Consider the following 12672-nt stretch of genomic DNA (forward strand, 5'->3'; position numbering starts at 1 on the left):
CCGCACCCCACGCCCGGCTCCACCCGGTGCCGCGAAGTCCAGCTGGGCACCAAGTTCCCACGCGGCGCGCGGAGCCCGCCGCCGGCCCGCCTGCGCCCCCTGCTGGCCGGCCGCGCGGCCCGTCTTGCCGTCGGTCTCCCCGCACCTGCGGGCGTCCCCCGGGAGACTGCCCCTCCGCTCCGCCCTCAGAGCCCTCCCCAGCCCCGGGCCCGTTCCTTTGCCGGAGAAACCGAGAGCCGCAGCGTGGGGGCTGTCGTGAGGGCGGACCCGAACTGTCTCCAAGTTGGGTCTTTTCGAGGGATGTCCCCCGGGGTGGGCACTTTGGGGAGCGGCCAGGGCCTCGCGTGGGATACGACTGTGTGCGGGGAAGCAGGGTGTTTAGGACCCAGGGGAAGCCCGGGGCGGCTCCCTGGGCAGCGGGAGATGCCCCCTCCCCCCGCGGGGTGAGCGGCTCAGATGTCCCCGTAGCTCAGGCGCTGGCGCTCCGCACCCTCCACCTGCGGCAGCGGGGGCTGGCGCCCCGGCCCCGGCCCGGCCCCCTCCCCCAACCCCATGCCTCAGCCCTAACCCCGCTGCCCTCCCCTGCGGAGGGCATTTCCCCGTGCCTCGGGCCCCCTGCCCGCCCTGTCCACGTCGGGCGCCATGAACGACCAGTACCACCGGGCGGCCCGGGACGGCTACCTGGAACTCCTCAAGGAGGCCACCCGGAAGGAGCTGAATGCCCCCGACGAGGACGGCATGACCCCCACCCTCTGGGCTGCCTACCACGGCAACCTGGAGTCGCTGCGTCTCATCGTGAGCCGTGGGTGAGTCCGAAGCCCGGACACCGGCCCCTCCCCCTCTGAGCTGCCCCCTTCCCCAGGAGCAGACCCTGGGGTCGGACCTTAGAGCCTGGCATGGGGGGGGGGGCATGTGGAGGGAGACACAGGTGCGGCACCTGAGGCTTGTGAACAGGTGTGGCGCCGGGGGGCGGGTCTGGGACTTGGGGTCCCATGTTGGGGGGTGCCGCAGGGTGAGGGGCAGGGAGAGTCATCTCCTGGGTGGGGGCCACCTAGAAGTGAGAGTCAGGGGTGTAGGGAGAGCCGAAGAGAAGGCTGAGACCTCTCAGAGACCCCACAGATGGGGGCCAGGAGGGCAGGGGTCTTGGCTGCCCACAGACCCACAGAGCTGTCCCAGCAGCTCCCACACCCCCCTGCAGGCTGGGTCTCACACAGCTGTCCCCTCTCCCTACTCATTCCTGGGATTTATGGGCACTGGCCGCAGGGCCAAATGTCACTGGTTCAGCCATCCCATGAACTCCCTCGGCACCCTGCCCCCTGCAGTGGGGCGGCTGGCTGGGCTCAGCCTGGAGGGACTTCTTCCCCACTCTTTGGAGCTGTCCTGGGGGAAGGGGTGGGCACGGATGGAGTCCAGGGGTCAGGGAGAGATTGGAGGTAACAGCTGGGCAATGCAGATCCCAGGGCCGCTTGAGTGGGCTCCTGGCAGTCTGCAGCTCCCCACCCCCCACCCCGGGCCTCCAGCCCCATAGAGGCTTGGCCTGGACACCAGGGTGCCTTGACAGGAGTGTGGCTGGGAGGGCTGCCCAGGCAATCAGAGGACTTGGCAGGTCCTGGCGCCAGGCGTCGGCCTGGGGCCTCAACAGGTGGCAAGTGGGGGAGACCCCCCACCCCCGCCGCCACCTTGGCCTCTCTCTGGGCTGCTCCTTGGGGAAGCAACTGCTAAGATGAGGCAGCTGAGCTTGGTCCTCCAGGCCAACGGTGGCCGGCCCCTCCCCACCTGGGAGGGCACAGGGTGTGCTGTCTCCCTACCCCCTCCTGCTGAGACTCATGGCAGGAGGGGAAGAGGGTGCCCCTGGGTGCAGCCAAGCCTTCAGCTCCTACAGGGGCCAAGGATGTGCTCGATGAGGTGGGGGCTGGGTGCGGAGAGCCCCTGCCCAGCCTGATGACCACCGGGGGAAGCTGAGCAGGGGGTGTGTGTGGAGCCGCGGAGACCAGGAGACAAGGGAGTGATTCTTCCCCCAGCCTGGGGTGGCCTCATGGCCTCATTAGCATGGAGCAGTGGTGCTGTGCCAGCCCTGAGGGAGGCCAGAGCTCTGGAGGAGCCGGTGGGAACTGCCCTGGGCATGGGGGGAGGGCACGGTCTGGTGGGGAGGGGGCTGTTGGGGCCCCTGGTCAGCCAGTGTCCTGCAGCCTGGGAAAGGGAGGGCAGCCAGGCCTCCAGCCGCCGCCCTCTTCCCCCGCTCCTGTCCTGGCTGCCCCCACAGTCCCCTCCTGGCCCAGGCCAAGCCCCGACACCTGCTCTCACACTCAGCCTTGCCAGGCCTGGCCCCGCTCCCTTCAGCCATGGCCAAGCCGGAGACACACAAGCTCCTGCCCTCAAACACACACTCCCCCAGGGCTCTGGTCCAGCACGCACTGCCACCCTCTCTCACGGTCACCCCGCCACCGTAGTTACACTCACCACCACACCTGCCTAGGGACCCAGACTCGCCCTGGCCCACCGCCCCTCTGGGCCAGCTCCCCGCCCGGCCCCATGAATAATTCACTCCTTTCTCTCTGAGCATCAAATATTTATCCCCTGAGATTCCCAGCCCTCAGTTATCTTGGGGAAGGCCCCGCCCTAGCCCCGCCCTCCCTGTTGCCCCGCCCCCGGCGTGCTCCGGGGCTCTCCCTCCTGGTGCATTTGGGCCTGCAGAGTTCCTGGTGCTAAGTGGAGCTCGCAGGCCCGTGGGGCCCTTCCAGGCTTGGTGTGCCCACGGGGTAGCTGTGCGGGCGGGGAGCCCCCCTGCCCTGCCCCCCACGCCCTCCCTGTCCTGCCCCCACCCCCACCCCGACTCCCCAAGGCCTGTTCTCCCTGCAGGGGGGACCCAGACAAGTGTGACATCTGGGGCAACACGCCCCTGCACCTGGCAGCTTCCAACGGGCACCTGCACTGCCTGTCCTTCCTGGTGTCTTTCGGGGCCAACATCTGGTGCCTGGACAACGACTACCACACGCCGCTGGACATGGCCGCCATGAAGGGCCACATGGAGTGCGTGCGCTACCTGGACTCCATCGCGGCCAAGCAGAGCAGCCTCAGCCCCAAGCTGGTGGGCAAGCTGAAGGACAAGGCCTTCCGCGAGGCCGAGCGACGCATCCGCGAGTGCGCCAAGATGCAGCGCAAACACCACGAGCGCATGGAGCGGCGCTACCGGCGCGAGCTGGCGGAGCGCTCGGACGCACTCAGCTTCTCCAGCCTCACGTCCAGCACCCTGAGCCGCCGGCTGCAGCACCTGGCGCTGGGCAGCCCCCTGCCCTACTCGCAGGCCACGCTGCACGGCACGGCCAGGGGCAAGACCAAGATCCAGAAGAAGCTGGAGCGGCGCAAGCAGGGCGGCGAGGGCACGTTCAAGGTCTCCGAGGACGGCCGCAAGAGCGTGCGCTCGCTGTCCGGCCTGCAGCTGGGCAGCGACGTGATGTTCGTGCGCCCGGGCACCTATGCCAACCCCAAGGAGTGGGGCCGCGCCCCGCTCCGGGACATGTTCCTCTCCGACGAGGACAGCGTCTCCCGTGCCACGCTGGCGCCCGAGCCTGCCCACTCGGAGGTCAGCACTGACTCCGGCCACGACTCCCTCTTCACCCGCCCCGGCCTGGGCACCATGGTCTTCCGCAGGGACTACCTGAGCAGCGGGCTGCACGGGCTGGGCCGCGAGGACTCGGGGCTGGACGGGGCCGGCACGCTGCGGGGCCGGCTGCAGAGCTCCCCGAGCCTGGACGAGGACAGCCTGGGCAGTGCCAACAGCCTGCAGGACCGCAGCTGCGGGGAGGAGCTGCCCTGGGACGAGCTGGACTTGGGGCTGGACGAGGACCTGGAGCCCGAGACGAGCCCACTGGACACCTTCCTGGCCGCGCTGCACCTGCAGGACTTTGCTGCCCTCTTGCGGCAGGAGAAGATCGACTTGGAGGCGCTGATGCTGTGCTCCGACCTGGACCTCCGCAGCATCAGCGTGCCCCTGGGGCCCCGCAAGAAGATCCTGGGGGCCGTGCGGAGGCGGAGGCAGGCGCTGGAGCGCCCGCCCGCCCTGGAGGACACGGAGCTGTGAGTGCTCAGCCTGGGCGTGGGGTGTGGGGAGGGGGGATCTGCGCTCTCAGGAGTGGGAACGGGCGTAACCCCACACTCTTTATAAAATCCAGGCCACTCACGATGCCAAGAGGCCCCAGCAACTCAGTTGCACTGGATGGTGACTCAGGGCTGTCATCACAGCCAGGGTGAAATGCATATCACTTCTGCAGATGCCAGCGAGGGTGTTTGTGTGGCCTCCCACCTGCCGGGGCCTGGGCTGTGCCCTTGACCCCGTCCTCTCTGGTGTGATCTTCCTGTACCTATGCGTGGGGTGCCCTCCGTCACCCCCATTTCACCACGGATGAGCATGTGGGGCTCGGAGGGTTAGGAGAGCTCGCGCCAGTGCCACCGCTGCTCAGCGCAGAGCTGGGCTTGATTCCTGCTCTGTGTGGCTCGAGCACCTGGGGACAGGGTGACTCCTGTGGGACGTGGGTGTGGCAGCCAGCAGGCCTCCTCTTGGGGCACCTGCTTTTCTTGTTGCCCTTAAACTCTGCAACTGGGAACACCAGGACATACCCCCAGTGAGGCCAACAGCAGCCTTGGAGGCACAGTTGCCGGGTTCCAGATGCCTGCATCCCACGCGGGAACTCCCGGGTCCGATTCCCGAGTGCTCCCTGTCTCCGGCTTCCTGCTAATGCAGACCCTGGGAGGCCCAAGTAGCTGAGTTCTTGTCATTCATGTGGGAGACCTGGATGGGGTTTCCGGCTCCTGGTGCCAGCCCTGGCCCTGGCCCTGGCTCGTTGCAGGCGTTTGGGGAATGAGCGCCTTGTCTGTCTGCCTCTCTTGCTCTTTCCTTCTGCCTCTTGAAAAAAGACTGAGAAGCCGTCGCAATCAGCCAAGGCTGCTGCCATTCCCGGGGAGATGTTGGCTGGCCCCTGCCCCCAGGCACCCCACACACCCACTGCTCCCGTTTGGGTGCCCATGGCTTTCGCCCCGAGTGGCTGGGACAATGATGGGTGTGGGCAGATGGTCTGGTCTGGAGTTTGGGGGCTGGGGGTCACCCTCAGGCCAGCATCATCACGTGCCCGGAGAGGGGGGCTGTGTCAGCACGGTGGGTCCTGGTTGAACACGTGGTCCCTGAAGGCCTCCCTAAGATTGTGTTTCTGTCTCTTCCTCCACAGGTGATCCTGGGACCCCTCCCCGCTCCCCGCACCAAAATGAATTGCAAGTTGCCACAAGCCACAGTGGGGCCACGAGGCCCCCACAGCCGCCAGCCCCGCGCCCCCTTCCCTTGGAGCAAGGACCACATAGGAGAGGCCTGTCCACTCCCAGCTGTCCCAGACCCCTGAGCTGCCCCACCACCACCACGTGAGCGGAAGGCCAGCCCCAGAGGGCGGGCAGGACTGGATGACGTCAGAGCTGGCTGGGAGTCCCAGGCACCATTGTCTCTCCCACCTTTCCCTAGCCCCTCGCTTGCTTCCTGCATTTTGTAAAAGGAAGAGTCTGGGCCGCCTCCCCTTCCCCATTTGCCCGGAGGGGAGGGTCCCAGTGCACTCTTCAGCCAAACGACTCGACTCTCGGTCCCCACCCCACCCCGCACAAGGCCAGGGCCAGGAGCTGGGGAGCTGGGGTGGGGTGCGGGTGACCTGGGGCAGAGTCAGGGTGGTCCCGCCCTCTCCGTCCTGTCCTCCCTTGGGCACCCGAGGGCCAGGGTGCTGGACACAGGTCCAGAACACCAGGCTGCAGTATTAAGGCCCCAGGCCTGGCGGGCACCTGCCAACTGCTCCAGGGTCTCCCAGGCCCCCCACAGGCAGAGGCTGGGCGTGACGGGCGCGGGACCCTGCGGGCAGGTCCTGCTGTGTGGACAGGGAAGAGTGGGGCTCACCTACTTGTCCCCAGGCCCCCGGGGCTGTGTGAGTGTGAGTGTGACAGTGAGTGTGAGTGTGCCCTGGGGGGAGGCGCTCATTGGGGGTTTCCCTCACGGTCTTCCAGGGCCCAGGCTGTGGCCTGATTCTGCCTGGGTCGTGAGCCAGAGCTCACCATGGGTCCCAGCGTGGTGATGGTGATGGGACCAGGGAGAGGCCAGCCCAGAGGGTCCTCAGAGCGCATGTCCCCAGCCGCGTGCCCCCAGGAGCCCGCACATGTGTGTGCACACACGTGCCCTCCCTCCTGTCCGCGGCCCACCCCCGGCCTTGGCCACAGCCTGGGAAGCGGCCCCAGCTGGGAGCACAGCCCAGAGCCTCCGGTGCCCCTGAGGGAGGAGGTAGAGCCTCACCCCGGCCACCTCCCCCAGGGCCGAGCCTGGGGCCACCCCCAAGTGCCGACTCCTCTCTCTCAGGGCCCCAGGTGCTGCCAGTTCTGCCCGTGCTGGGGCAGGGCCGCCCCCCACCACGCGCGCCCCTCCCTCAGGCTCATTATAACTTTTGTAGAGAAAGTTCTACATCATCGTCATGGCTGTGTCTCCTTCTTCAGTCACTGGGGTGGGAGGGGCGGGGAGCGGAGAGAGGGTGGGGCTGGAGGACTGGGTGCTGTTCGGGGGGGGGAGCTCCTTGGAACCCTCCCCCAGGTCTCTGCAAGGCTCCCCTGCCCCATCCCCAGGCCTTGGCCTGTCACTGGGCCCTCCAGTTCCCAGGCTCTGGGCCCTCCCATCCAGGGAAGCCTCCAGTGGGGGCCCCCCTTCCCCCAGCCCCCAGGCAGCTCTTGGGGCACCCGACTTGGAGCCCCCCTTTCTCCGTGGCTTCAGCTCCTCCTTAAACAAGGGGGCAGTGGCCCTCCTTTCTCAGCTGCATTGGGGGAAGGGCCCCAGGGTCATCGTGTCCCATTCTCGGAGGATGCTGGACCATGGGAGTCGAAGACAGCTTCCTCCTCCCAGCATCCACGGGATGTCCGTGTGGGAAAGTGGCCAGTAACCAGCCCAGGCCATTTTACAGAGGGGGGAAACTGAGGCCCGCAGAGGGGAAAGGCCAGACCCAGAACACACACTGATCACCGCCATGCGCAGACTCCTTCTACTGGTCCATGCCCCAGGGAGTGCGACCCCTGCTGGCCACACTGGTCACTGCACCTACCTCACAGAAGAGCCTTCGGCCCTGGCCAGCACGGGTTGGAGGAGGACATGGAAGTGCTGAGGCTGGGCAGAGTTGATTGGCAGCAGTGGGGGGTGTGGAGTCGGGTTCCTGGGCAGTGGAAGCAGGTGCAGCTCCAGGCAGGCGGAGGGTACCTCAAACACAAGCAGAGGGAAGCATTTCACACAAGACGACTCAGCTGTCCTCGCTCCCCTAAGCATTTAGGTGGGGGTTCGGGGAGTTCTACACGTGAAGAATAGTCCACGGGTTTCAGTCTTTGGAGATTAGGCTCTGGGAACAGCGGGGATATTTTCCCTAGAAAGTACAGGTGGGCACACACACACACACACACACACAATCGCGAGCAACTTGGCTCATTAACCCGGGCAGCTATGGACCACTGAGCCCCAGCGGGCCCGAGGACCCTGGGTGCGGAGCTGTGGTCAGCCTGTGAGAGGCGAGTCCGTGGGCGATGAGAGGCCTGGATCGATGGAGGTGGCCGCGGTGGCTGCATGGTGTGCAGCCCAGCCCTCTCGCGCTCCGGATGCGGCCTCCCAACCTGGAGTTAGGACCAGTCCCAGCTGGCGTGGCTCCCCCGCCCCCTGCTCACGCTGCATCCCGTTCTCTGAGAAACATCCCTCTTGCCCGGGAGGTGGCAGGACTCGGGATGGCCAGATCGAAGCAGCAGGACAGGCTTTGCCCCTTTCTGTGTGGCCTTGGGTAAGCTACTCAGCCTCTCTGTTTCCTCATATGCAGAACAGGTATTATAACAGTGTTAGCCCTTTAGGTTATTATCAGGGTGAAAAGACAAGGCATATAAAGCACTTAGTCAGTTAATAATGACCGTGCTACCTTGTGTCTGCCATGGCCCAACCGCCCAGCAGGTGGGATCTAGGCAGCCCCGCGGAGCAGCACTGGGCACATCCTCACCTGACCAGCAGGGGGCGCTGCTCGCCCTGCCAGGGCCTGAGGCATGATCAGCCAAGCAGAGGGAGGTGTTGGGGGTGGGGAAGCTGTTCTGGGGTGCCCAGAGAGCTGGGTGTCTTTCCCAGAGGGGGTTGCCCCCACTACACCACTCTCTGAAGTCCGGCGATTGTGGAGGCTTTCCCGCTGCCCCCGCGAGGCAGGCAGGTGATGCCGGCCTCACAGAGACGGGTAGAGAGGGACCCAGGCTGGTCACCTCTGAACTCAGGGCAAAGCTTTTTGGTTTTTATCATCATTTGTTAAGAGCTTAGATGCACCTTTAACCTTCACTCCCAAACCACAGGCCTGCAGAGCAAACCCTACGCTGTCACCGCTGTGCCCATTCCGCAGGTGGGAAGACAGGCTGTGAGCGGTGAGGTCACTCACTGCCCTGGGAGGTTCCGGAGCTACCAGGCCTTAAACCGGTTTCCCCGCAGCACGCCCGGGCCACGAGACGCTGTGCTGACCCCGGGCCCCTGAGCCTCTGATGGGGACATCTTTGATCTCGCGTCCTGGGCAGGCCTCCCGGCCCGAGGTGGGGAGGGAGCACCCGGCCCCCCACACCGCGCTGCCCCAGGGGCTGGGCCGAGAGGCAGGACCTGCCATGGGGGCCGCGGGTGAGGCACTGCCAGGGAGGGCAGAAGCCGCCGGCGTGGGAGAGGACACCGGCAGAGAGGGTGCCGCCCCCGCTTCTTCCCGCAACACAGGGCCCCTGTTTAACCTCTGCCCCTCCACTCTCTAGGCCCCCAGTCTCTTGTGGCGGCTTTCTCTCCACCTCCGTCCCCCGATCTCCTCCCCATCTCCGTCCCTGTCTCTGCTTCAGGTTGAACTTGAACCCTGCGGCCCAGGCTCTCCTTCAAGGGCTTCCTGCTCTCCTCACCCTGCACCTCCAGCCTCGGCAGCCCTGGGGATGGCAGCGAGGACCCCAGGGCTGCCACTGCGTAGCCACGACCTTGGTTGATCCACGTAAACCTGACTTCTGCAGAACGGGCGCCCAGCTCTCTTCCCGCTAGGGGAATTGAGGCTTAAGTGGTATCACCCGCGGCTTGCCTGGGGCACAGCACAGGTCTCCCTGCCAAGCCCGGCCTCCAAGGCCAGGAAGAGCGACTGTCCTACGGCCCGGAAGCTTCCGTGGTATCAGCGCCTGTCCCCAGGAGGCGCCCTTGTTTTTCATATGAGAAGTCAGCACAAAGGTGTCTACAATGAGCTCACACGGCCAGGAGGCGGTGGAACCAGACCTCGATCCTGGACAGGCTGGGTCCCAGCTGGGTCTGTCACGGTAGTGAGCATCTGTTGAGCACCGACTGTATGCCAGCACTTGACCTCTGTGACTGTAGTTCATCCTTGTGACGGCTGCATTTGAGAATGACAGCGGGTCACCATACCCATTGGATGGAGGAGAAAACTGAGGCCTGGGGACGCTAGGTCACGGCCAGGGTTGGGCGGCCTTAGGCGCTCAGAGCCTGACTCCAGAGCTGCAGCCTGGCCCCAGCTGCCTCTCTCAGCCTGTTTCCTTGCGAAGGTCGAGGGCAGGCTGCCCTCCCTGGGATTTTATTGCTCGATGACGATGCAGTCTGATGGGGTTTGGAGGCCAAGGCTCCATTCAGGGCTGCTGACGCCGGTCTTTAGAGGAAGGGCCGAGGAGTGTGCCAGCGTGGCGAGGCTGGAAAACCCCACCGGGCTGTGACTCTCACGGGCCCTGCTGCCACCCCCACCCACGCCGGCGTGCGTGCTCCCGGCGAGCATTGCAGGGGCTGCTGGGCGCTGGAAACTCCAGGGGCAGTTGCTCCGCTGCCGAGCTGGTGGGCAAGGGAGGGGTGTGTGGGCTCCCTCCCTCTCCCACTCTCTGCAGCCCCAGCCCCACGGGGCTCTCCCCCCCGCCCAGAACCAAAGCCTTCCCCTGTGTGCACCAGCTGCCTGTCTAGTCTGGTCCACTGTTGCCACGCTCGACCAGCTGCCTTCTCACAACCCGTGTGGAGGCCAGCACTGTGGTTCGGTAGGTTACAGTCATGGCCTGCAGCATCGGCATCCCATACGGGTGCTGGTTCGAGACCCAGCCGCTCCACTTCCGATCCTGCTCCCTGCTAGTGCACCTGGGAAAGCAGCAGAGGATGGCCCAAGTGCTTGGGCCCCTGCACCCACGTAGGGAACCTGGAAAAAGCTCCTGGCTCCCGGCTTCAGCCTAGTCCAGCCCTGGCTTATGCAGCCATTTGGGGAGTGAACCAGTGGATGGAAGATTTATCTCTCCTCACCTCTCTCTGTCTCTGTTACTCTACCTTTCAAAGACATAAATAAATATTTTTAAAAATTAGGGGCCGGCGCTGTGGCGCAGTGGGTTAAAGCCCTGGCCTGAAGTGCCGCCATCCCATATGGGTGCTGGTATGAGACCCGGCTGCTCCTCTTCTGATCCAGATCTCTGCTATGGCCTAGGAAAGCAGTGGAAGATGGCCCAAGTCCTTGGGCCTCTGCACCCGCGTGGGAGACCTGGAAGACGCTCCTGGCTCCTGGCTCCTGGCTTCAGATCCGTGCAGCTGCGGCCGTTGCGGCCAAGTGGGGAGTGAACCAGCAGATGGAAGACCTCTCTCTCTCCCTCTCTTTCTCTCTCTCTCTCTCTCTCTCTCTGTCACTCTGCTTTTCAAATAAATTCATACATTTTTTAAAAGATTTATTTATTTGAAAGTCAGAGTTACACAGAGAGAGGAGAGACACAGAGAGAGAGAGAGAGAGAGAAAGAGAGGGAGAGAGAGAGAGAGATCTCACTCACTGGTTCATTTTCCAAATGCCTGCAAGAGCCAGTAGCCGGGAACTCAGTCCGGTCTCTCCCAGGGGTATCAGGGAATCGACTATTTGAGACACAGCCCGTGGCCTCCCAGGGTGAGCGCTAGCAGGAAGCTGGAATTGGGAGCAGAGCCAAGACTTGAACCCAGGCACGCTGACGTGCGAGGCGGCTGTCCCAGCGGTGTCTTGGCTGTTGTGCCAAATCCCGCCCCGCAGCTCTGCCAGTTACTGGGAAGGCTGATTCGCTTTCCCGAGCCTCCGGCGTCCATCTGTAAGTGGGGAAGACCGATGCCCTCGACCCGCCGTTAGAGTCCAGTAGTGAGGACGAGCGTAAAATGCTTAGCTCAGCCCCAGCGTCCAGGGAGCTGGGGGCAGGATCTGGGAGGGGCAGGGGCCATGGGCATTCCTGAGCAGGTGGCAGAGGCCCAATGAGCCGGGCCTGTCCCTCCTGGTCCCCCCCCCCCAGCCTGCTTAGTATTACAGGGCAGCGTTGGGAGGGGGCCTCGCTCCGGTGAGCCCCCAGGCTCCGTCATCACACACACACACACACACACACACACACACACACACACACACAGCGTGGGCGAGGCGGGCAGTGCAGCAGGGAGCAGATGTCCAAGGGCTTTCCTTGCTGGAGATGGAAGCCATTTGTTACTTTCATCGTCAACACTACACGTGAGCCCTCTCCTAACAGTTCATGGAAAATGAATATTATGAAAAAAGGACGCGTGCATTTAACATTGTCTTTGTACCCGAACAAACGTATCTTTTAGTCTCACTTTCCCTGAGCCTCTTGAAGGAAGGCTGTAGGTCAGGTTCAGCTTGTACCGATCATGGTTGTAGTTAGGCAGCAGGGAGGGTGGGGGCTGCCGCGTGGTGTCCCCTGGCCCCCCCCCAGTGCACAGAACCCTCACTGCTCCCCCGCTGACCGGCCGTGGGAGCATCGCCCTGCTCCAGTCTCAGACACCCAGCCTCCGAGGGGTTAAATGACTTAGCTGAGGCCACCCAGCACAGACCGGAAGTGGAGCGTGTTGGGTCCAGGGCCTGGTTCCAGCCGCAGTTCATGGTTGCCTGCACGCTACACAGGCATCGCCCCCTCACTCCCCTCTCAGCTCCAGCACGGGACCCACTAGGCCAGTCTGCAGCCCACAGCCACTCTCACAGGGACTCAGTGCTGCCCTGGTGAGGGGAAGGGGCCTGGGACCCCTGGAAGCTGCACTAGCAGGGCTCCTGCACTGCCCGCCAGTGGGGACCTGCACTGCCCACAGCCGAGACCTGCACTGCCCACAGCTGAGACCTGCACTGCCCACAGCCGGGGACCTGCACTGCCCACAGCTGGGGACCTGCACTGCCCACAGCCGAGACCTGCACTGCCCACAGCTGAGACCTGCACTGCCCACAGCCGGGGACCTGCACTGCCCACAGCTGAGACCTGCACTGCCCACAGCTGGCACCTGCACTGCCCACGGCCGAGACCTGCACTGCCCACAGCCGAGACCTGCACTGCCCACAGCTGGCACCTGCACTGCCCACGGCCGAGACCTGCACTGCCCACAGCCGGCACCTGCACTGCCCACGGCCGAGACCTGCACTGCCCACAGCCGAGACCTGCACTGCCCACAGCCGGGGACCTGCACTGCCCACAGCCGGCACCTGCACTGCCCACAGCCGGCACCTGCACTGCCCACAGCCGGGGACCTGCACTGCCCACAGCCGGGCACCTGCACTGCCCACAGCCGGGGACCTGCACTGCCCACAGCCGGCACCTGCACTGCCCACAGCCGGGGACCTGCACTGCCCACAGCCGGCACCTGCACTGCCCACA

The 12672-nt window shown here is 64.9% G+C and overlaps 1 protein-coding gene across 2 annotated transcripts; it reads left to right on the forward strand.

Annotated features, from left to right (window-relative positions):
* The first annotated feature begins 131 nt into the window (after nt 1–131).
* Nucleotides 132–6491, forward strand: USH1G (USH1 protein network component sans). 2 transcript variants are annotated; one of them, XM_051830555.3, is made up of 3 exons: nt 174–806; nt 2860–4077; nt 5223–6491. In XM_051830555.3, exons 1-3 carry the CDS (start codon nt 643–645, stop codon nt 5224–5226), a joined length of 1386 nt encoding a protein of 461 aa, XP_051686515.1. In that variant the 5' UTR covers nt 174–642; the 3' UTR covers nt 5227–6491. The 2 variants fall into 2 exon arrangements, with proteins under 2 accessions (XP_051686516.1, XP_051686515.1); XM_051830556.3 differs by lacking the exon at nt 5223–6491 and having other exon boundaries at nt 132–806; nt 2860–4081.
* The last annotated feature ends 6181 nt before the right edge of the window (nt 6492–12672 follow it).

Source organism: Oryctolagus cuniculus, chromosome 17, assembly GCF_051225735.1.
Source record: "Oryctolagus cuniculus isolate XC-2025 breed Fujian yellow rabbit chromosome 17, ASM5122573v1, whole genome shotgun sequence".
NCBI classification, from domain to species: domain Eukaryota; kingdom Metazoa; phylum Chordata; class Mammalia; order Lagomorpha; family Leporidae; genus Oryctolagus; species Oryctolagus cuniculus.